Genomic DNA, 23,152 nt, shown 5'->3' with positions numbered 1-23,152 from the left:
AACATTCTTGGCTCGTAAATCTTACGATACTGAAAGAGGAGTGGTCCAGCGCACTTCCCCAAAGTCTACAGACCAGAGTACTATAATTGTATGACAAGTTCCAGCAGATCTTTGCTTACCATTATGGCTTACGGCAATATTTATGTAATTGTAAACTAAGAGAGTGAGATGTTATTAACTTAATGCGCATTCTGCTATGTTTTACTTTGCATTAAAAATCACAATCACAACAAATTTACACAGAAACTATTTATTATGACATAGTTTATAAAAACATTTGTATATCTGTTTATGTCAGATAAGGTCATCTTTAAACTCAGGGTGTCATGTCGAGATCACAGACAAAAAAGAAAGTGTATAAAAGCTCCTCCATGCTGAAAGGCTTAGAGTCAAGTCACTGCTCCTCTGCAGCCACTGCTTGTCCTGCAGTCTGAAGCTCTGCCTCATACTGCTTCTTTAGCCCTTTCAGATACATCCGCAGGCTATCGGGGTCTAGTCTTGAGTTTCTAGCAGTCTGAAGCAGGCGTGTGGAGAGGTGGTACACAGCTCGCTGCCTCTGAGTTTCTGGATCAGTGTGATGTCTAGCCTGAAAGAATAAAACATGTTAGGTCTTCTCTTTTTATCCAGCAATTCTCTGAATTCTCTGGTTATTATCAATGAAATACATATTTAGCCATGATACAGCATTTGTCTCTCAGTGTCTAACGCTGGCTTTCTGTTGATTATAATTTGTAATACTGTGGCACATAAATGGGACCTTCCATATAAGCACAGGTAAAAATGAACTGTTAATTTTAAAGGCACAGAGAAGACGTTGACGACCCAAAGATGTTAGGACAAAAAGTCAATAACTGAACTTTCTAAACCATACCAAAAACTGCTGGCTAACTTTTGAAGCAATTGTCTTTGCCTCTTGAATTACGCTTGAAGGAAGGGCTGTCATTTCTGCTGCTCTCAGTCCTAGAAAAACAAAAACAAGCTCTGTGACTGATTCCATGAAAATTGCCAACAGGGCTGTTGTTGGAATTCACTGACTCTGTACCATAGTGTCTTTCTTCAGAAGACCCTCGATTCAGCAAATATGTGTATACCACGCTCTCTGCACCAGTGTCACCACTGCGTGTATGCTGAATCTGCATGTGCTGGTTTTCCACGTTCGGGTACAGAGACTCCAGCTGGCACAGCTCAAGGAAGTGTGTAGCAAACAGAGTGAACGCCTGCAAGAAAGAGGACACACCTTGAAAATTAGGAGAATGCCCAATCTCTTTGTTGGTTCTACCGTTCCACTGTTGATCTAACAGGTGTAACAATAAGTTATAATAAATTAAGTAGCTAATATGGTGCATAAGAACCGGAACCATCTGGTTTTCAGTTTAGAGAAAGGAGTGGTGATGCAGGGCTGTATTAGGGCATACTCTACCTTCAGGCCAAGGAGGAACTCGCAGACTGAGTGACAAATACCAATCCCTTCCTCAGCACTGGTACCACGCCCCAACTCGTCTATAATAATCAGGGACTTGTCACTTGCATTGTGGATTATGTAAGAGATCTTTTGGACAGACACACTCAGTTAATTACATATTAATGATCTTTTTGATTGATGTTTTTTGTTTTGTTTGCTCAAATATAACTTAGGAATGTGTACCTCCTTCATTTCTAACATGAAGGTGGAAGAGTTGGTTTCAAAGTCATCATCTACACCAATTCTGGTGAAAATCTGATCAGCAACACGAAAACAAGCATACTTAGCAGGGACGAACGAGCCTGAAATAAAAACACACAGTGTTGAATTAATGCACAGAAATGACCAGGCCTACATTTAAAATTCACATGGGGAAGGTGGGTTTATAACTTCCTGCTGACCTATCTGAGCCATGATCTGACATAGCGCCACCTGTTTGAGGTAAGTGGATTTGCCACTCATGTTGGGTCCTGTTATGATGACAAAGTTGCTGCCCTCAGAGATGTAGCTATTGTTCGATACGGGCTGCTGTCTGCCAATTCGCTCCAGAATTGGGTGACGGCCCTGTTTGATGGCCAATGTGTCTGTAAACTCTGGACGCACTGGCGGGCAGAACAGAAAAACACAAAACAATAACTCTGTTTACATACTGAGCCTTACATTCATTTCTAATGTTTCGTGAAAAAAAACACACACACACGTGCCATCTATAAAATTATATTTATATACACCATTTATTACTCGTTCACTTAAAGGTGTCATAACATAGTAACACACCGATTTCTGCTAGAGGTAAGGCAGTTAGCTCCTCTGCTGGGTAGATTTGCCTCGGTATGTACAGCACATCAGTGTGCAGTTATGTAAGACGGGTAATCTGAGTACAAGCTGGCTGGGATAGAAAGGGGGCAGGCAGTCAGCACGTGTCTATAACGAGACACTTTCAGACAGCTGAGGGCCAGCACTCACCACCCACATGGCTGATTGGGTTGGTGCTGCCCACGACAGACACAGAAAAGAACTAGGGCCAGCAGAGCTGCCAGCTCAATAGAGGCGCTTCTGGCTGTCATGTGTGATGATGGCTGGGTGCTGCCTTGTGCAGCACACAGCACACCTTTAGACAACAGTTCAGGCTTTGTCATGGTTAATATGACAGTCTGACTGACTTGAGAGCTGGAATCAACAGTGATTCATGCTTACCGTAGTCTGAGATGGTGCATGCATTTGCCAGGGACAGCAACATGTCCAACATGGATAGAGCATCAGAGAGCTTATAAAGGCAGTGAATGTGCTCATGGATAGTTCTCAGCAGCTGGCATATCACCCTGTATGGAGACAGGTTACATGATTCAGGGAAATAAAAACTGAACTGAACAGAAACTATGGCTAATAAACAGTGCCCCCTAGTGGACAGAGAGTATAATAACGTTTAATAGATATGTCCTTAAAAGCATAATTAAAAACAGGACTTGGCCACAGAGAAAAATCTACATTCCCCAGTTTATTGCATGAGTTGAATAATTGGTTTTAAAGGAGTTAAGTAACCCCTTAAATAACATCAACTGGTAAAGATCAGTAAATCAGATCAAAGTTCTGCAATTACAATACTGTGCAAAAGTCTTGACTCAACCCTTATTTCTTCATATTTTGCTTCCAAAGAGCCAAAACTTTCTGTAATTTTTCTTTTATTTGTCTTGAGTAATAGCTCTCCAGGCTTTCTGAAGGTCTTTCAAAGTTTTTCTTTGGACACTGGCTGATTTTTCACAAATTTTGTACTTGACCATTTTCCCACGAATATTGTTTTGCTTGTTAAGCGACTTATGGCTGATCTATGAATCATTTAAGCATTAAAAAGGATCTAACGCTTAGCAAAGAACCCATTTTAAATTGTATATTTAGAAACTTTGTTACTGACAGCCTATCACAAAAGACATATTTTATTCCAATGTCTTTAGGTGAATCTATAAAATTGCCAAAAATAATAAAGTTTTACAACGTAAAATACTTTTGCAGCAACAAGGTGATTCTCAAAAGGCTAAAACTTGGCACATCTCAGCATGGTGTGCAGTGTGTCTTTGATAATGAACTTGATATGAAATTTGATAATGAACAAGTGAAAACAAACCAAATGGCCTAAAAGACTATCTACAGCAGATGAACAATATCTGAAAGTTGAGTCATTAAGAAATTGGGAAAAATTCAGCAAAGACCCCACACAGGACCTCAGAGATGCACCTGGACCTTTAGTTGATCCCTCTACTGTTCAATGACGCCTCATCAGAAATGATTTCAGTGGCTGTTAAGGAGCCATGAAAGAAAACAGGGAGGAAAAGAACGAGGTATGCTTGAATATCACAGGATTGCACTGAAAATTGGTGGCGACAGCTCTTATGGAGAGTTTAACCCAAATTTAAAAGTTTTGGCTCTAACTTTTAGTTTTCTAGCAAAACAAAGAAATGAGGGGCAACTCAAGACTTTTGCACAACACTGTACAAAACTGTAAAACTGCTAAGAACAGTCATGCCACAAAGCTATATTCCTTTACCTCAATTTTCTGTTCATGTTTGTAAGTCACGAGATAATGATCAACTCACACATAAGATATGTGAAAGATTTCCCTCAGGGCCTCCTCACACCGGCTGTTCTTCTTCATCAGGTCTGCAGTGGTGAAGCCACAGTTGTTCTTGTGCTTAGTTACCTGAGGTGAAAAGATGTTGAAATGCAGGTTTGTCCCTCTTCATTCAATGTCAACCTTATTGTCCCACCGGCGGCAATTTAGCTTCCTTTATTAACAACTAATGCTGAGTTCGATTTTTTGCTAAAAGTCTGGCTGCCTTCAGTGGACCTTACTTTGATGAACTCTGAGGGGAGTTTCCCTTCTGGTAAGGTTAGTCCTTCAAGCTTCAGCTGGATGAAAAAACCTCGAGCTGTGCTGAAGCTAGTACGCATTGGCAAGCCGTATTTTTCCCCCAGCTGGTTCACAAGCTCTGTGCAGCACAATGACATGAAGCATGGCTAAAGGTAAGAACAGATTACCTAAACATCGCAAGACAAAGTTATCTGGTAAACACTAAACATTAACACCTGCAATGTCGTCCACTATCTCAGTGTAAGCTTTCCGGGCAATGTCAAGAAACTTGTTGATGTTCGGGCGCACAGCGTAACACTTCTGGGTGCGCATTTTAAAGCTATCTTTGATGTAAGTTGTGTCATAATTGATCACAGTCTTGATCTGCTCCAGTATCATGTCAAACCTGAGGCAGACATAAATGTACACAGTGGAATGAGTCTGTAGACAGGAGATTGTAACTAGCAAATTCAGTTCATCGTACATAAGCACAAAATTTACAACCTGTTATCCTCAAGTGTTGTACTATATGCCTTGAGCAGAGCTGTGTTCCCGTTCTTCAGCAACATCTGTTTAAATGGTATAACACTTTAACAAAGACTCAGTATTTGCATTATAACTAAGTCACAATTAGCTTTTAATGAATTAATTGTTTTCTTATTCTGTCCATGGCTACTGGGCGATTTTGTTTGAGGATGTTAGCGGCACAGACCCTTAACCTCGGCACCAGGTCCAGTGTGTATTTCAGCTGAATGATATGTGCAATCTTTGCTTCAGCGACTTGAAACTGTCGAAGAAAAAAGTAACAGTAGTGACAAATGCACAGAAGTAAACAAACAGAATATTGTCACAAGCACTGAAAGTACTGCACGCACTGTTTCCTTCTTTGGGATTTGGACGAGAACTGAGAGCAGCTGATCAATGTCAACGAAATGACTTATGGCTAAAAGGGCCAGAAGAACAAACAGTCAATGCAGATATGCTCCAATTTTCAGTATGCAACCTCAAACTTTTTGTGCCTGCTTCCAACCATTCTTTAAGCCAAAGAAAAGCTCCTCATCTTCCAGCAGCTCTTGTATGGTGTCCAGGCGAGTGTTGATTGTTTCCACATCAACTAGAGGCTCCAAAATGTTGGAGCGCAACCTTCTGGCACCACCAGGTGTTTTTGTGTGGTTGAGTACCCCGAAAAGAGTATGGTTACTCCTAGAACGAAAAAAGAAAAGGCACAGTCAGACTGCATGACAGAGGAACTACATAAAAAGATGTTGTTCTTATCATCGCTTTCCATCTCACCTGTAGTTTCTATTATTAACCACCAATTCCAAGTTAGAGGCAGATGCTGAGTCAATCATGGCTGTCTGCTCACTCCCTTTAAAGCTCACTTTAAGGGACTTGGCAACGTAGACAGAGTTCTGGAGGAACTCTAAGTACTTCAGCAAAGCAGCTGCAGCTGCTAGGCAATAGTACCTAAAAAAAAAGTTATTACATTGGGTAATGACAAAATTATTAGGCTACAGTATCTCTCTATCTATCTATAGCATACTTAGCTTGAACTTCCATAACAACAGTGCTGAATTCTGGGGCACACAGCTGCTGAATGTACTCCAGCCCTTTCTTCTCATTAAAATACTTCCTTTGCACTGGAGTGAAAGGTACACCCTAAAGAAAAAACACCCAATAAAATTTAGTTTGCACCACAGCAACTCAGTGAATACTTAAGCACAAGTTGGCTACTCTCTACTTTAAGTGGAAATTTGTTTAAAAGAATTGTGTGTTATTGTTGCATTTGTACCGGAAAATTCTCAGTGATGAGATTGAACAGCTTTGTTCCTTTCCCCTTCTCACTGGCTGTGTCTGGCATCAGTATTTCCACTGGGACCAAGATGTGAATCTTGGTTGTGACCTTCAGATGAATAACACATGACTGAAATATCAATTCCATGTGTCTTTAAGTGCTAAATGACAGTAGGACATGGGTGTTTTACCTTGGCATATGTTCCTGTATCTGCAAACTGAGAGAGAACAAGCTCTGGGCATTTCAAATCGAGACTAGCCATGCCAATCTCTCCTCTGGCTAAGCCGCGTCCTTCAACTACTACCACAACCACAGAAGCACCAGCGTTTGTGGATCCAGATGAGCAACTTGTTCCTGCATAAAAAGTTCTTTGTTAATAGTAATATCTTATTTTAAAATATGCTTAATTAATACCAGAGTAATCAATAACTCTGTGCAGGATATGTACCAGTAGGTGCCCCAGCAGACCCTGGGGTCCTTCTATGTCTCAGCGTTCCTCCACGGCTGTGGAAAGATGAGCTCTCTGAACAAGATGAAAGGAGCAATGAAGCTGGCTTGCCTATTCTACAGCTGCTCGGTAATTGACCTATAGCAATAGGAAACATAAGAAAAGAGGTGTAGTACAGTTTTATTACTGCTGTGTCATGCCCAGAGCCAAATTTTGCCGGGTGCCCCAACTGCTCTCAATTAAAAAAAAATTGATCATTTCATAACAGAAATGTCAATGTTAGCAAGTTTTTTGTTATATAATCTCACTCTCCCCCCCAAAATAAAACTTGCTAATGTTAGCACATCACCTGAGGCCGTTCCAGATGATGGGCCGTGGCGGGAGCTCGTACTGCCCTCATTTAAACTTTGCTTTGATGAAGCAGAGGAAGCTGCTGTGACACAAGAGGAGGTTTCGTTCAGTCCACTTTTGTCCTTAGGTACAGTACCCCACGACTGTTCACATGCTGAGGCGTAACCATCAGTTACCTCCTCTGTGCTGCTGGCAAACATTTTAAACCTATGCAGAGGCAGGACAACTAACAAACACAGACTCAAATGTACATCGGTAATATTCAGTTACTACACTTCGACAAACAGTATGAAGTTGCTTCTCAGCTGCTAGTTCTCTCAGCTAGCAAGCATAATTACCGCCGCCACACCAATTGCAGTGGCGCGCGAACACGTCACGGCTTCCGGCACGTCAAGTTAATTGTAGTAATATTAATGTATCTATTTTTTAATATTATTTTCTTTTTTCGGTCATTAATAACAGTTATTGTGAATTACAAAAAAATAACTACAAATAAATAAACAAATAAATGTTCAAAAAAATTCACTTCAAGTCGGGAAGACACAAAACAATTTTTATTATTATTATTTTTATTGTTGTTGTTATTATTATGAGGTCAAAAGAAAATAAGAAAAAAAGAAGAAATCCCTATAAGCCTTCACTCTCTAACAGAAACCATGGTTCTTGGTACGCTTCAAATAATTTTAAATAATTTTAAAATGTGCTACGGTGGAAGGACCCGCTAATCATCGCTCACGTTCATGTCTTTAATTTAATTTAACTTAACTGTATTTTATTTTTAATTTTTTTTGCAACTTCTGTTTAAATTCTGTTTGATTTTTTGCTATTAAAATGTCATTTTAATTGTATTATTTTTTTAATAAATATTAAGATAAGTATTTCTTGTCGTATCTTGTGATGCCATAGAGTTTTCATTGTTTATGATTGTATTTTTAAAATAATAAAATAGAAATATTAGAAATACATAACTTTTTAAAGCATCAAGCACAACTCTGTGCACCAGTCCTAATGTTGGGCGAGGTAAGTCTTTTATTTAGAAAAATATATCAGACCGGAAGTTCTATTTCTGTTTCTGTTTTGGCCAACATGGCGGCTAAGGCGGACGAGAATGAATATTTTGTCAGAGAAATAGACAGAAACGACGGTTGTGCCCTAAAAGTTAAGCAGTGCTTCTTGGGAGATGTTGGCTGCGTTGTGTGGGATGCAGCTATTGTTCTCGCAAAGTATTTAGAGACAAAGCAGTTTTACGATCCGTCTTCAGGTGTGAACGTTTGGTCTGGTAGGACTGTGCTAGAGTTGGGAGCTGGTACGGGAGTAGTTGGTCTTATGGTAGCAACGCTAGGGTGAGTTGTTTTTTATATGTGATCTTAGTGTTGTGTTTAAATATAAAAATATTTAAACGTCATTCCTTGCACTACTACTATGTTTTAGTAATCATATGGGAAAAGTCAGTATTGGTGATTTATTAATATTTTTTAAAACAAAATTCCTGCAGAGCACAGGTAATAGTAACAGACCTAGAAGATTTACAGACCCTGTTGAAGACGAACATCAAAGAAAACCAGGCGCTTATTAGCAGTGGATCCATAACTGCCAAGGTACTGAAATGGTTTGTACTTACATTTCCTATTTGTCTTATGCTCCTAATATAAATTTCACAGTAATACTTCAGCGGGACATTCAGCATATGCTTAATATTTTATTTTCAATATTACAGGGGTGAAGATGTGTCTGAATTCTTGCCTCACCCAGATTATGTCCTTATGGCAGATTGCATCTATTATGAGCAGGTACTTTCCTGTAGTTTTCAATCCATTATGATCCCCTACAAGATTGCAACATTACAATCATTCTGAAAAAGTGTTGTATGTCTCATTGTGAGTCATCTTATTTCCATACAGTCAATTGTTCCACTGGTGGAGAGCTTGAAGCTGCTTTGTGGACCAGAGACCTGCATTGTTTGCTGCTATGAGCAGCGCACTGAGGGTGTCAACCCAGAAGTGGAAAGGCAGTTTTTTGAGGTTAAATTATGTTTTTTTTCCCCCCACAAACTAAGTGGAGATATTTGTCATAGCTATCGTCTGACCTGCTCTCATTTCTTTTTAAGTTGCTGCAACAGAACTTCTGCTGTGAGGAGATTCCTTCAGAGAAACAAGACCCAGAATTTAGCAGTCCAGACATCCACATTCTGCACATTCGAAGAAAAGCCTGATTATCGGACTCCGATTGTGACATTGAAACTTGCAACAGTGTACTGAGCTTGTTTAAGATATTAAATTTTTTAACTTTTTAAAGGGGAGCATGCTGTTAAATTACTGTGTGTGTTATTTGACTGGAGCACACATTAGGGCTGGGCGATATGACCCAAAATTCATATCTCGATATTTTTTAGCTGGATGGCGATATAAGATATATATCTCGATTTTTTTTTTTAAGCCATAAGTTAAGAACAAAAAGAGAGTTCTTAGTCACACTGTGTCCCAGATGTCACACGGGCACTTTTATTTACATACAGCGTAGATGTACATGAAGAAATTACTCAAAAATAAATTATCAGCATTTATTAAATAATCATGGTCCATAAATAAAAGAAAACAATGTTGTTTTTGTGCATAACAAAAAGCTCACAATTGTGCAGTCAAAATGTAAACTAATAGACGCTGAGCGTAATAACAAAGAGACAGATTTCACAGCTGCACCACGTCTCTAAACAGGTGCCATTTGTGGTCCTTATACACACACAGTACGTATCACTCCGCGAGGCGCCTCCCCGGTAGCCGTAATCCTCCGACATCAAGCCGTGCAGCTCCGTAGCTTAGCAAAGTCATATTAAAACATTTTTTGACAGATTGCTGAGCGCTGTGTACCACATAAAATCGGTTCGCGGTCAGTAAGCACAACCAGAATTCATACATAAGGCGCACTGTCGAGTTTTGAGAAAATGAAAGGATTTTAGGCCGTGCAGCCCCTCCGGGCTGCATGTCGTTAGCGCGGTTAGCTCGCTAACACGTTGACGCCGTCCAGCCCCACGCACGGGGCCATCCACGGTAACTCGCTAACGGAGATTTTCCGCTTTCATCTTGTCATTGCCTGCAGGTGAAGCTATGGGGGAGGCGGAGTTGTGTTCAGTGAAGGAGAGGCGAGGCCGAGTAACGTTGCGTAGAGACAAAAGTGGACGAAAGAGAGGCAAACCTGCGGCTCCACAAGTATAATTATAACGTAACATAGGCTATATCGATATAAACGATATTGCCACATCTTATATCTCGTATGAAAATATATCGATATTTTTAAAAAACTCGATATATCGCCCAGCCCTAGCACACATGATTAAATCAACACACAGACACTATTTTTTCCTGCTCTTTAAAACAGTAGAGTTCCCTTTCAGTCCATGTAGTTCTGTTGCTGTGAAGCTAGATGGCAGACATGTGAAGGACAGCTCGGAGAAACAAGTGCATTGTTTGAGCAAGAGGCATCATCCCCCTGGGTCTTTGCAGTTCGTCTTGTTTATACAAAATACAGTTAAGCAGATGTGAAAGTGAAGCCTTTACGCCCTAGGCATCTGCAAAAAGCTGCAAACATGAAACCTATTGGACTTCTGCTCTTGAGCACAGACATATTTTCCCATTGTATGTCATTAAACTTGGAATATTTAGCAAGTGATAATTAAATAATTGGATAATATGTACAATTACATGTTTACATAAAAATATAGATAACCTCATGCAGAAATAAGCACCTGATGACAGTGATAAGTGGTGTTTAGAGTGGTTTTCTTTGTGATTTTCATCTTGTGAATTATGTAAATTCAGACACTTGTAAGAAGTAGTTGCTTAAAATCTGAAACTTAGGAAAGGATTTAATTGTGTGCACTGATTAATTAAAGAGCCAGGCTGCTCGCTCAACAATTAAATATTAAGATGTGAAGACAGTTTTGTTAACTTTTCATATGAAGTGAGGTTAGGGTAACAAATCTAATGTATAACTAAAAATTTCAATCTATATCTTTATGTGGGGTCCCCAATCTTTAAAAATGGAGGACAACAGAGATCTGCAATGCCAGCTTTTGCCGTCCATGTGAGGGGAATTCCACTCAAAGCCCCAGATTAGGTGGAAGATTATGGTTCCTTTTCAAGCATAAAACCATGAAGTACGCCCCATACTCCCACAGGCATGCAGGGGCCCCCTCACAGCCTTTCATGCTGCTGTCTGTTTACACAGTAGAGCTGTAGGGTAATGAGCACGTTGTCCTCAAACACTCAGGCCAAGTAAAATGTTAATACTGAAGTTGACAGGATGAGATCCCCCTAAATACTCAAATTGATTTATGAAAGAAATAGTACGATAGATCCAAGTTTGATTACACATTAATGAAATGGTCCAACATGATCACTGGATGAATGCAACACTTACCTATTTTAATAGGCAGAAAAGCCCACTGTATATAAATTTCCCTGAATTTAAGAGTTGGCGTTATTAGTAGAGCAGAGCAGTGGCTAATAATACTACATGTGCAGGTGCTTTAGCTTTGTGTATAGAGTCAACATGAAATCAAGCAATCTGAAAACATGAAGAAAATTGTATGTGTATACCTTTCTGTTCCAGCTAACAAACCAGTTAACCAGCATTTGATCAAGAGAGGCAGAGGTGTGGTGGGATCGAATCAGATTACAGATGTTGGTCGATGAGAATGCCTATGAAGAAAGGAGCAAGTGAGTTTAATTGCTTTTTAATTTTTATTTACAGTTACTATAAATAACTACAGCGGATCATGTAAGATAATCATTCCCTGTGGCCCTCCTGTGCCACTCTCACTTGCACATTGTGCAGCTGGACCGTTACAGTCAGAATTAACTTGCGGTTAAGGTCTGCTTTGGTTTGGCTGGGACACGTTTGCCTAATTAATTTGACTCACAGCTGGGAATAAGTCCATGCCCCCCAGTGTGGTGGGGACAGGACCCAGAGGGGTTACTGAGGAGATTAGAGGGGTAAAGGGGAGCTCCATTATTCTGTGTCAACACTTTCTCCCCCACCCCATCCATAGGTCTTCCACTTAAGTAACTCAAAATATATTTCCCCATCCCTGGTGTTTTCCTTAAATGTTAACCAAAAATAATTAAAACGGTGTAGTTGTGCTGTTCCTGTAGATGACTAATTAGGCTCACACAACAGGGGAATAGGAAGGCCCACTGTAAATGAGGACAGCCCACAGTGAAGCAGCAGCAGTGTCTCAGTAATCTGTTATCATATATATCAGACACACATGCACATGACTGTGGATTCTGGTAACCATCAAGACAGAATGGGGGCATTTTCTGCCAACAGATGGTGCTATAAGTAGGAATAACTCTTAATGGTGTGGAAAACCTGTATTTGGAACACAAGTCCATAGTATCTAATGCATACTGGGATTTTTTTTTTTTTTTTTAAGTTTAATTATTGTCTTGGGCTAGTGAACACCTGCAATGGATTCCATAATCAGCATTCTTGTAAAACAATTTAACATGAGGCAGCAGTGCAGCACTCCCCCCAATACCAGATGGGTGGAGGAGAGTCTGACTCCAGCAGTCCGTGTGGTGTGCTCAACTCTACTGCATCACAGCCAAGTGACACAGAGGATCCTTTGTGTCAGTCACCATCATCACGCTGCCTGGAGCCAAGAGACACTGCTCCAGAAAGGAAGACTCATTTTCTCACAAACTTTAAGGGAGTGGCTCAAGAATAGACACCAAACTGGGCTAATTAAAAATAGAAGAAGGCCTGCATGAAAGAGTGACTCCTCTGATCCCGCAAAGGTGTATCCACAGACATAGACACACCCCCCCCCCCCCTCTCCATTTTACATAGCAATCTGAGCCCGACTGAACTTTACGGTGCACCAAGAGGGAGCAGGCCAGACCTACCAAGCACTGTATTTGTTTTCTTTCAGCTATCTCTTTATCCTCATCTGGAAAGATGGGACACAACAATGCTAATAATCTGCAGCACTCATTGTTCATTGGATCTGAGAGCAAGAGGTGGTACCGTGCCAGGGAAGCAAAGCCCAATGGGACAACTAGCTTATAGAAACACAATGCTCCCCCCCCCAAACACACCCCTGCAGGGGAACAGGGGGAGGGCGGGGGTGCTGTTAAGACAGCTGTGCTGCAGTTGAGAGGGGAGCACTGTGAGAATACTGCACACACTTTACTCTCCTTTCATCCCTGTTAGTGCACTAATGTCAGCGCTATGCCTGTAATGACATTTGTTAATCAAAGGTCATTTGATTGTCTTTGTAGGCAATATTAGGTTTTAAAATAATATGCATAATATGCACGCACATGTATATATACATATGTGCAGTGTATGTGGCACAGTCATGGTCATTTACTGATGTCAGCAAAAAATGTAGTAGTAGTTTATTGATCCCTTGGTTGAAATACCAAAGGTCCTGTGACTTCACTTCCTGTGACTGCTGTCTCCACGGCATACTAGAGCAGTGATGAATTTGTCATTTTAAAGATGTGTGGTGGTCCAGGACAGAAGGAAGAATTTTAGAGCAGGGAAACAGTGTAGCTGTGTGCTTTTGTGTAAAGTTTCCCTGAGTCATTACCTCATAACAGTCTGAATCCGGACTGCGTGTGTGAGTGAGTGTGTGTCGCATCGCCTGGCTCGCCACAGACCTGAGACTTCCTTCCAAACCCAAACTGTTGTTTAATCCAGATGCACTGTCACACGAAACACTGACTCTGCTGTAATTACAGCGATCTTGTCACATACACAGATGTAGTCAGTCATGGAGTGTGACAGTGTGGCGGCGAGCTCCTGAGAAAAGTCTCTGAGTTCACTTTGCATGGATCTTCATCATCCTGTCAGCGAGTGTGTGAAGGCTGTGGGTGACTCCATGCGGTTGGTGGATACTGCTCCTGGGTGAATGACTTCTGTCTATAGTAGTACACAGTGCAGTGTTATAATCACTGCTTAGTGGCTCATCCTTTAACACTGTGGAGGTCAGTGTTCTGTGTACTGTATGAATAGGCCTTAGGCCAATGCATTAAATAAGCAAGTAATCTAAAAAAACAATCAAACTGATTTCATTTTACTTCAGAAACAGACTTAAATTTCTGTTCCTTGCAAGCAAGACGCTCGAGAGGCCTCAAACTGCAGCACCATTTATGCCTGCCCCCCCTCCTCCCAGTCTGTAGCACCTCTGACACCTGAAAGCAACGATGGTTAACACTCTTTACTCTATTTGTGGTGCTGTTCATAAAGCACAGTACATTGTTCCACAGTTCAACTGGTGCACACATAAACATTTTATCACTTTTCAAGAGTACTCTCTGGACACATTTATGTGTCACGGAAAATAAATAGCAGCTCTGAGGTTTAAAAAAAAACAAAAACAAAAACTGAACAGATTGGATGTCAGCCAGCGAAACGGTTTTCTTTGTGACCTAAATTAGTTAATGCCTGTATGAGCACTTTGTCTGTGCAATAACAAACAAATTGGATATGTCAGGTGGACTTCCAACACTTAACAGTTATTTTCTGGTTCTCTGAATTTGCAGTTTCACCACAGTAAGCAACCCTCACTTCAGATATGAATGGAATGCGTTTTGGACTTATGCCCAGAGTGCACCTTGGATATCACAGCCTCATATTTTCAACCTCATGTAACTGGCCTGCACTGCACAGCATTACTCACTATCAAAACCACAACATGCTTGTAGGAAACCTCATTTATGAGCAAGACCTACTCCAAAACACCTGCAATCAAAACAAATTCCAGCCCCAGCTACGGTACCGAAAGAGAAATGCAGCATTTACAATGGCATTCTACAGTGTTAACCTCAACAGGAAACCTAAAACGACTTTCAGCCACTTCCGGACCCGTTTTAGACTGAGCTCTGTGCAGTTCATTATTAACAACGCACTCAAAGAAGGGGCACGGGATTTAACCAGAGGACAGAGAGCAAGTGATAGAGGGTAGTTTCATAACCAAAGAGGCTGTTTTATTGTCCCTGAGAATAAGCCACTGAACTAAGCTCTGCAAACCATGGCTTAAAGTAGGTGTTCCCTCCTACCATTTGGCAGATAAATAATAATGGTGTTTAGTGTTGTGCATGCATCTCAAATCCTTGAGTGATTAGCTAGAAGGGTGTGGCTGTCGTCCTGCAGGCCAACATTAAAGTGGCGATGACTATATTCAGGGCCTGCAGTCAGAAAAATGAGCATTGTGAAGGTAGCACCTACCTTCACAAATGTTATCTGCAGCTGGAGTTTAGAGGAAGTGAAGACAAGTGAGGAAGACAAACCACACCCCTGAAAACCACAAGCACAATTCAATTCTAAGCATGGGAGGAGTACAGCTACAATACTACCCACAACAGATTCTCCTGAGTAGTTTAAAAACTTTTGAAGTTGACTAATGAAGGACAAGCCGTTATTCAGTTTAAAAAATAAAAGGCATTCCAATATTGCAGAACTTGACTTGCAAAGATTAGGTTATCTTTCGATTTCTCCCCACTCTTCCTCTTTCCATAAAGAGTAGAGGAACTCATTGGAAACGTGCAGCAGCCAGCCACCAGTGTGATACCAAAAACACCAGGCCACACTGGCAGAGGTCCCATCAGGCCGTTGTCCTGGGAACCACACCAACAAACACGCGTTTTGGCCGGCTAAGACAAATCTGTCATACACATGCTTGCACAGATCAGTGGAAGTTTAAGCCCTACTTATTCTGCAAATTATGACACTGGTGACTCATGAGAAACAAGTGCTGATTATCCTCATTTGCTGGTGTGGTCCTGACAGAACCTGTTTCTTTGCTGCTGTAAAAACAGTCAAATTTGCTACATTTTTTTTTTTTGCAAAACCTGACAACCCTAATGCTTCATAAAAAAGAAGAACAAGCTTCATTATTCATGATTTCTGTGACCTAACACCCATTTCTAAGCTATCCTCACAGGAAATGTAAGGAATTTTTGCTGAGCGCAGAAGGAGTTGACAGAAGGGCCGGGAGGTCTCATCTTTACAGAGAAGAGGTCATAAAACCTGCTTACACTCTCTGTCCTTGCCCCGGGGCCCAAGTGTTGCCAATAAAGCTGTAAGGATCATATGGTTGTAATGAAGTGGTGGGAACCAAAGTGGCCATTACAGCCCAATTAAGCTGCCATCAGTGTCTAATGGAGGCCCTAGACCTAGCTCTTACTGAAAGCAGCTATTTACATGTACCCTTCGAATACTTTGAGTGTTTGTAGCTGATCATAAATCACTGCTGCTTTACGTATGTGGGTTGCGTGAAACATCAGTAGAAGCAGTCATATTGATGTCACCTGACCTGTCTGACGGAAACCTCCGTTGTGCTAAAGCAAACATCCTGAGGCCCCTGCAGCAACGCACTAAACACCAAATTTTCCACAAAACAAATGCTGCCACGATAAAAAAAGAAAGAAAAAAGATAATACATATGAAACAGAATGCATCACCTTGCAGTAAATGCAAACATGCACTTTATGACTAGCTTTCATAGTGTCAGTTTCAATGGAAAAGACACAAGGTCATTAAGCATGCTGAGCCAAAAAACTCTAGGACATCTGTAGAATAATGCTAGCTAACCTTTTGTTGCTCTAAACACAGCAGCTAGATGATTGGTGAACACCAGCAGTGCTGTCTTTGGCAAAAAAAACAACAACATTTCAATGGAAACATTTGTTTTCCATGTCCTAACTGACAAATTAAAATATTTACAAGACATACTTTGCAAAAATATATTCTATGAGGAATACTAACCCCTAAACATTTCAGTGACAATGTAGTGTACAACTATGTCTGCTTAAACTAGGAAGTAGTGCATACAAGCAGCAAGAAAGTCCATGTTTTAGAAGTATGAATTGAACAGACTGCAAAACTATTCCTAGTCTGCTAGTTGGTACTTATGTTTGTGTTTATCTTGTAAGAGTACACACTGATTATTCATGGTACTTCCCTTGTTATACAGCTTTTGGCATTTTCAAAGGATGTAGAAATGATTTTAACGTGGTCATGAGAGGCTCCTTAAAAAGTAGGACATCTGTTCCCATCAGCAGTTTCTCCGCTATATCCAACAGGCAAACTATATTTTCACTTAATCACAGAGCATTACTCAGACAGAGTTTTCATTTCTGAACAGCAGGGCTTCTATTGGGCAGCTTGAATAAAAGCAACCAAGACTTTTTTTTTTAAACTGCTGGTCCCAAGCAAAGGCAGACTCAGGAAGTTACAACTGACAGCTCAGCATCAACTTAACTATGGCTCACAAGCAACATGCAACATTCAAAAAGAATTCGCAATTCAGCTGTACATCTCCGCTGCCCTTCCAAATGCCATGCAAACTACCATGTGGCTCTGTTGTTGTTCCAAAAAGAACAGCAGTCGGGACTTCCTGTTTTGTACATCCCCCCCCCCATTTACTGGCAAGGGAACTGAGGCCAGCAACTTAGTCTAAGGGGTGAACATATAAACATTTATGGAGAATACCACTGAGCAGAGGGAGAATTTTTAACACTTGAATTGTAAGCTTGAGTTTCTCACACATTGAAACAAACTTCCTATTACATTTTTCTGCTTTTAAAAGTTTACCAAAACCTGAAAATGTTGCGTCAACCACCAACTACATTTACTCTTGAAAAAACAGAGACATAGAAGATTTAAAATCACTTTTTTAATAAGACATTACAATGACATTGTTCTGTACATGGTACCCCCCAGTCAAAATAGGAGTAAGAGCTGCACCACAAAGTGTCATTCAACATTTCACCAGTAAACAGCTCCCTCTGACTGCGTGACAGATGGATTCTGATGTAGGGTTAATGTACTTTCGTACTCATGCTACAGATATAGGCTATCATATAATGTCCCATTGCTGAGGCTAATCAACTGTGGTATCAGATTGAGAGCTCAGAACTGAATGACATTCCTTTGGAAAGATTGAGTCGACAGACTACGCATTACCCAAAAATCAAAAATGCATCCCGACAAGCATGTTTAAAAGTTACTGGAGGCCTATTTGTTGAATATTCAGCACAATTAGGTATCAAGACATGACACAAAAAGGTCAATCAGTTAAATATATAGCCCACATAAGGGTACCGAGAGGGGTAACAAAACATGTCCAAAGTCATTATTTTCCCTCCTCTGATGCCCCAACTGGTGAGAATGAAATGTAAGCATTGGTGAAATTTTTTTTTCTCAATACCATTGAGAATGAATACTTTTCATCACAGTACTGTCTTAAAACAAATGTCAAAGTCCTCCATGTAGGCTACATAACATTAAAGAGCTCACCTTAGAAGAAGAAGAAAAAAAATCCAAGTTCAATGCAACAGAGACCGAAGAACCTTGAAACAAGCTTTAGTCCAAGAATTAAGATAAAAACTTCAGCTTCATTAGAAAAATTATACAAAACAGGAGAAAGAATAGGCAAAGGCGGTGATTTCTGTGGCTTCAACCTTAGGACCAATTAACTCAATATTCATCAAGCAAGCCCCAGAAATAATGAATGTGATATAGGCCTGCTACAGAGTACAAGCGAATTTTAAGCCGGCAAACCCAGTTAGAGATAAATTAGTCATGGGGTAAACATAGTAATAAAAAATAAATGGGAAATAATCAACTTTTCTTAACCATACTCATTTTGAGAAGTTATTTGTTACTTGCAACTTTATTATAGTTTTGACCTAAAACAGTCAGCAACTCAATCATTAAGATTTGTAATTTGAGGTTAGCCATGTCAAGCCCTCATATAGTCCATCACCTGTGGTCGCACAGGAGGGCTGAACATACCAATTCCTATCTCTGATGCGGGTCAATCCGAGCTTCTCTTGGATTTCGTGTGGCTTCATGGCATCCGGAAGGTCTTGCTTATTGGCGAATATCAAGATGATGGCATCCCTCATCTCCCGGTCATTAATGATGCGGTGAAGTTCCTGCCTTGCTTCGTCGATGCGATCCCTGTCCGCGCAATCCACCACAAAAATTAACCCTTGGGTGCCCGTGTAGTAGTGTCGCCACAGGGGGCGAATCTTATCCTGGCCTCCAACATCCCATACGTTGAACTTGACATTTTTGTAGGTCACAGTTTCCACATTGAAGCCGACTGTAGGGATTGTGGTCACAGACTGTCCGAGTTTCAGTTTGTAAAGGATTGTTGTCTTTCCAGCAGCATCAAGTCCAAGCATCAATATTCTCATCTCCTTGTTGCCAAATATTTTTGAGAGCATTTTCCCCATTTTGAACTCTTGTGCATATATATTCTGCGCCTACTGAGAAAAGTTTCAGATACCGTTTTGGTAATTACTCACTTAAGATTACAACTTCAGTTTTTATAATATATTTACTGGTGAAAACATGTCTCTGAAGAGCGACTGAAGGTTAGAAAGTCAAAAGTCCTTAAGCATGTCAAACCTTATCAGGACTTCGGGACTTCTCGTTAAAGTCTGTCAGGATCCTGTTGAGAGCGGGGACATTTACCTTCAGTAAATCACACGGGTTTCGGGGCCTATACACAACATGGCACGGTGAGGTTAAGAACTTGACACCAGCGGCTGCTGTGCGTTCATTGTATTGTGTAAAACAACACAAAGCGGTGTGTGAAATTTGGGCACAGTCGATTTAAAAAGTGAAGGGTAGTAGACGCTGTGAGTATATAAGGCCTCCCCTCAAAAAGCCGCGGTACTTGTGAATTCCTTGTGGTGTCGGTGTCTGGCGGTCCTCTTCACCGGGTGCGCCCTTGTTCTCTACCAAAGGAGAAAAGCTGCTTTCTGTGGCTACTCCATCAAGCGCTGTGCGGGGAAACTTTGCTGTGCAGGAAGGGACGACTTCGAGAATAACCTCTGTGACTCAGCAGCACATGTACCCACTCGCGTAACTCCTGTCCCCCCTGAAATGAGATTCGGTGGGAGGGTCAGACATGAAAAATTAGCTAGCTATCGCTCGTGGCTGTTTCACACAGGTAGTAGGCTAACATTAGCTAGCTTGTTGCCTAGCTAGCTAGCCGCGGGCTAACTAGCTAACGGTAGTTAGCTTAAGAAAACTAATCTTATCTGGACGAATAATACACACGTCAATGACAAAATGACTGGGACATATCTTTATCGGTTAAACTGTTAATTCCAATATAAGTTACCTACCTCTTATCTATCCCTCCTTTCTCCAGAAATACACCCAGCTCTCGCCTTTCTCCTTTGAGTGGAGCTGGTCGCAGTGCTGCTACACCGGAAAGGTGTGGAGCTGCATTAACAGCCACTTCCTCCCGTCTGCTTCATTCAGCTACTGCCGCCTAGTACAGCACTGACTGTCTGGGTCATGAGGATAAACTATAGACAGTATTAAAACGCCGTTTACAATCAAATTTCACTTCTGAAATAAAAATAAAACGTAATCTGACACTGCTTTCTTTTACGCCGTAAGTTAACAGTAAATTAGCTAATAACAATTAAGGTAACGCCGCAACGTGATTCCTTATTCCAAACTGTTTCCAATAACGATATTAGTATCACGTTATATATGAAAATGTTCTTTGTTAACACACATAAATGGAAATACACTCCATGCCTAACATGTTCAGTTCCCAATGTTTCTATCTGATAAGTCTACTGACGCTGTAGTAATGTTAATTAAAGTAAAGTAACACCGCCCCCTTGTGGCTGTTTAAAGTTGCTATCCAAACGTGTGATTGGCAATCATTTTGTGCAGTTCTCTTTGTCTGTCCTCTGTTGTATGGGATGCAGCAGGACAGGTGTTTTACTAACCTTTGCTGCGTTCGTTGCTGCCGCTATATATAACCATGTAGAGAAAAAAAGGTCTTGCATTTACTGGATTTATATGCAAACACTAGTGAACCAGCATGCATCCACAGTGCACCACTGATATCTGTCTGCACTGACAAATGTACTTAAACCTTTAATGAAATAGTTTATGAAAGCACAGTGATTTTATTAGATGTTAAAATCATCAACTTGTACACTTTAAATTGTCTATAAAATAGTCTAGGAGAACAATGGTCCTTTTTTAATTGTAAAATGAACAGTGTTTAAAACCACAGTAACTCTGGAGATTTGATCATTTGCCCAGACTGTGTAAGTAATCAGACCCATGGTCAGGCAGGTGATTCAAGAATCTCATAGTCGTGTGAAACAGGCCTTAGACAGAATAATGTTTTTTTTAGTAAAGGTCACATGAAAGCTTGCTTGGGGTTTAGCAAACAAGAAGGAATGTCTGGTTAAAAATCAACTCTTTAAGCAAAACTCCAAATACTTTGCCTGCAGTACAAAAATCACTGCCATTCTATGGATGAAACTCAGTGGGAGTAGCATTCAAGGAAAAATGAAGGAGTGACACTTTACAAAAATATCACACCATTAACTATTAAGGCATTAGTAAGGCTCCAATTTATCATTTATAAGGCATTACTCCTCCCTAGTATGAAATTTATAAATACAGATAAAAATGTTTATATTTTTATGCATGTCCATTTAAAACAATAACCCTATAAAAAAGAAACAAAAAAATAAAATAAAGTCATGATGAATATTAAAAGATGGAATACTAGAATACAACAACTGCGGTGCCAAAAATAATGTAGCAGTATTTTGGGAATCCTGATTTTATTTACATTATGGCCATTAAATATTGCTATTTATTGATTTAATTCGGTAGCATCCTTGTTTTACAGGCTAGGGATTTTAAGATTCCATGGAACATGCCCATTGATTTGGGATTCTCCATGATGAAGGAGAACCACTTCTTAACCTGATCACCTCCTTACCCCAAGGAGGTGCTCTGAGTTTTCACTGAATGGGAAGGAGGAGGCGATCATCCACTGCTTCTTTCATTTCAGCTGAGTTCACCTAATGTGAAAGCGCTTTGGAAATGAACGTGACTGGACTTAGCTGACTAAAGCTGGCTAACAGAATACAAAGCAGAGGAAAGTTGAACTTCAGGAACAAACTAAAGAAATTCCAACATCAGAGATATTTTCCTGTATTATCAGTTTAATGTGAGGGACGCTTTGTTTATGGCGTTTACACTTGTTTGTGAAGCTCTGTGAAATATCCACTATTTTTTGTGAAAACTATATTCATCTTTTATTTTAAATAAAGCAGCTTAAGTATATTTAAGTTAAATTACCCCGTGGCTCTAACTGGTTGGTGTATCTTTCGCTCTTAAACTCCTGTTACTAGTTAGACTCTGGTCCGACCTACACTTCAGTATTCTGTAAACCTCAGGTGGGTTATGTTTGAGTCTGGCACTAATTATTTCTACGTTCTATATCTCTTTGTGGGTTTTCTGAATCATTTTCTGTTGTGAGTACAGCCAAGACTTGTTCGAGTCTTAAGGTACTTTCATTTTCATTTATAAATGCTTTATAAGGCAAAAATAGTCCTCACTTTAGATGAGGTCACGCAAAAATACTTAATTAATAACCAGTAACTGTGTGAATTAACCATGAATTACAATGTGAAATGAAGTATTTATCTTCTCCACCCATAAGATCCTGGTGTACTCAGCAAACCTTCAGACAAAAACTGGTTCAACCCAGGACAAATTGGGTGGACCTAAACACAAGCTGAACAATGTTGCGTAAGAAGTGCAATGCAGTGACGAGTGCTCAGACTCGCCCAGGAAACAACAGAATAACCACAGACACATGCACGACATAGCAGAGCCAGGACCTCAGGATAGGACTCAGTAGCACTTAAAGGACAGGAAATATCCTTAGAGGTTACTAAATGTTCACATTTTAGACGGAGAAGACAGTTGGTTTGAGAGAGATGAGTAAAGATGTCCACTGTGAGTGGCCAGCACTGAACATGGGTTGTGGTCTGTCATACTAACTATCAGCCGTCTATGAGATGTCGGCTATCTGGTGCCTCTTCTTAGGCAATTCAGCTCCCACTCACACCTTGACCCTTGCGACCTTAATGACTCAATGATGACAGGTTGGGTCAACCACCTGCAGCACCACCTTCAAGGTAAAATCCCCACTTAGGTTAAATATCCAGTCCAGTTGCCTTCAGCTAAAACACTTAACCCTGTAATGCCTGAACCAGGAAATAATTCCCAGAAAATGATTATTATTTTTTAAATGGAGTGTTTATTGAACCTTCTCTGGATCATATTTGCTACATCCAGCATTTTACTGCTTAAAAATGTATTGTGCAATTTATTATTATTATTATTATTATTATTATTATTATTATTATTCATTTATTTTTTAAAAATAATTCT

General features: G+C 40.4%; 3 protein-coding genes across 3 annotated transcripts; 1 reads left to right on the top strand and 2 right to left on the bottom strand.

The window, feature by feature from the left end:
• Positions 1–234: 234 nt before the first annotated feature.
• Positions 235–7,272, bottom strand: msh4 (mutS homolog 4). The gene is made up of 20 exons (XM_085441871.1): positions 6,900–7,272; positions 6,551–6,688; positions 6,293–6,456; positions 6,100–6,210; positions 5,851–5,966; positions 5,601–5,774; positions 5,338–5,510; positions 5,183–5,250; positions 5,020–5,094; positions 4,812–4,876; positions 4,544–4,713; positions 4,310–4,446; positions 4,054–4,157; positions 2,660–2,784; positions 1,864–2,064; positions 1,646–1,764; positions 1,421–1,549; positions 1,043–1,217; positions 872–960; positions 235–586 (listed from the first exon to the last, which is right to left on the bottom strand). Exons 1-20 carry the CDS (start codon positions 7,099–7,101, stop codon positions 395–397), a joined length of 2,727 nt encoding a protein of 908 aa, XP_085297997.1. The 5' UTR covers positions 7,102–7,272; the 3' UTR covers positions 235–394.
• A 685-nt stretch (positions 7,273–7,957) lies between these two features.
• vcpkmt (valosin containing protein lysine (K) methyltransferase) lies at positions 7,958–9,200 on the top strand. Its single transcript, XM_085442279.1, has 5 exons — positions 7,958–8,244; positions 8,397–8,510; positions 8,619–8,691; positions 8,803–8,922; positions 9,009–9,200. Exons 1-5 carry the CDS (start codon positions 7,988–7,990, stop codon positions 9,111–9,113), a joined length of 669 nt encoding a protein of 222 aa, XP_085298405.1. The 5' UTR covers positions 7,958–7,987; the 3' UTR covers positions 9,114–9,200.
• An 8,366-nt stretch (positions 9,201–17,566) lies between these two features.
• arf6b (ADP-ribosylation factor 6b) lies at positions 17,567–20,521 on the bottom strand. Its single transcript, XM_085441389.1, has 2 exons — positions 20,053–20,521; positions 17,567–19,802 (listed from the first exon to the last, which is right to left on the bottom strand). The coding sequence occupies exon 2, from the start codon at positions 19,150–19,152 to the stop codon at positions 18,625–18,627; it is 528 nt and encodes a 175-aa protein (XP_085297515.1). The 5' UTR covers positions 19,153–19,802; positions 20,053–20,521; the 3' UTR covers positions 17,567–18,624.
• Positions 20,522–23,152: the final 2,631 nt, after the last annotated feature.

This window comes from Copadichromis virginalis, linkage group LG19 (genome assembly GCF_057382275.1).
Source record: "Copadichromis virginalis isolate Kocher_CV1m ecotype Utaka linkage group LG19, C_Virginalis_male_GT1.1, whole genome shotgun sequence".
Classification (NCBI taxonomy): Eukaryota; Metazoa; Chordata; class Actinopteri; order Cichliformes; family Cichlidae; genus Copadichromis; species Copadichromis virginalis.
The sequence above is the reverse complement of the archived record's forward strand: the minus strand, read 5'-3'. Positions and strand labels throughout refer to the sequence as shown.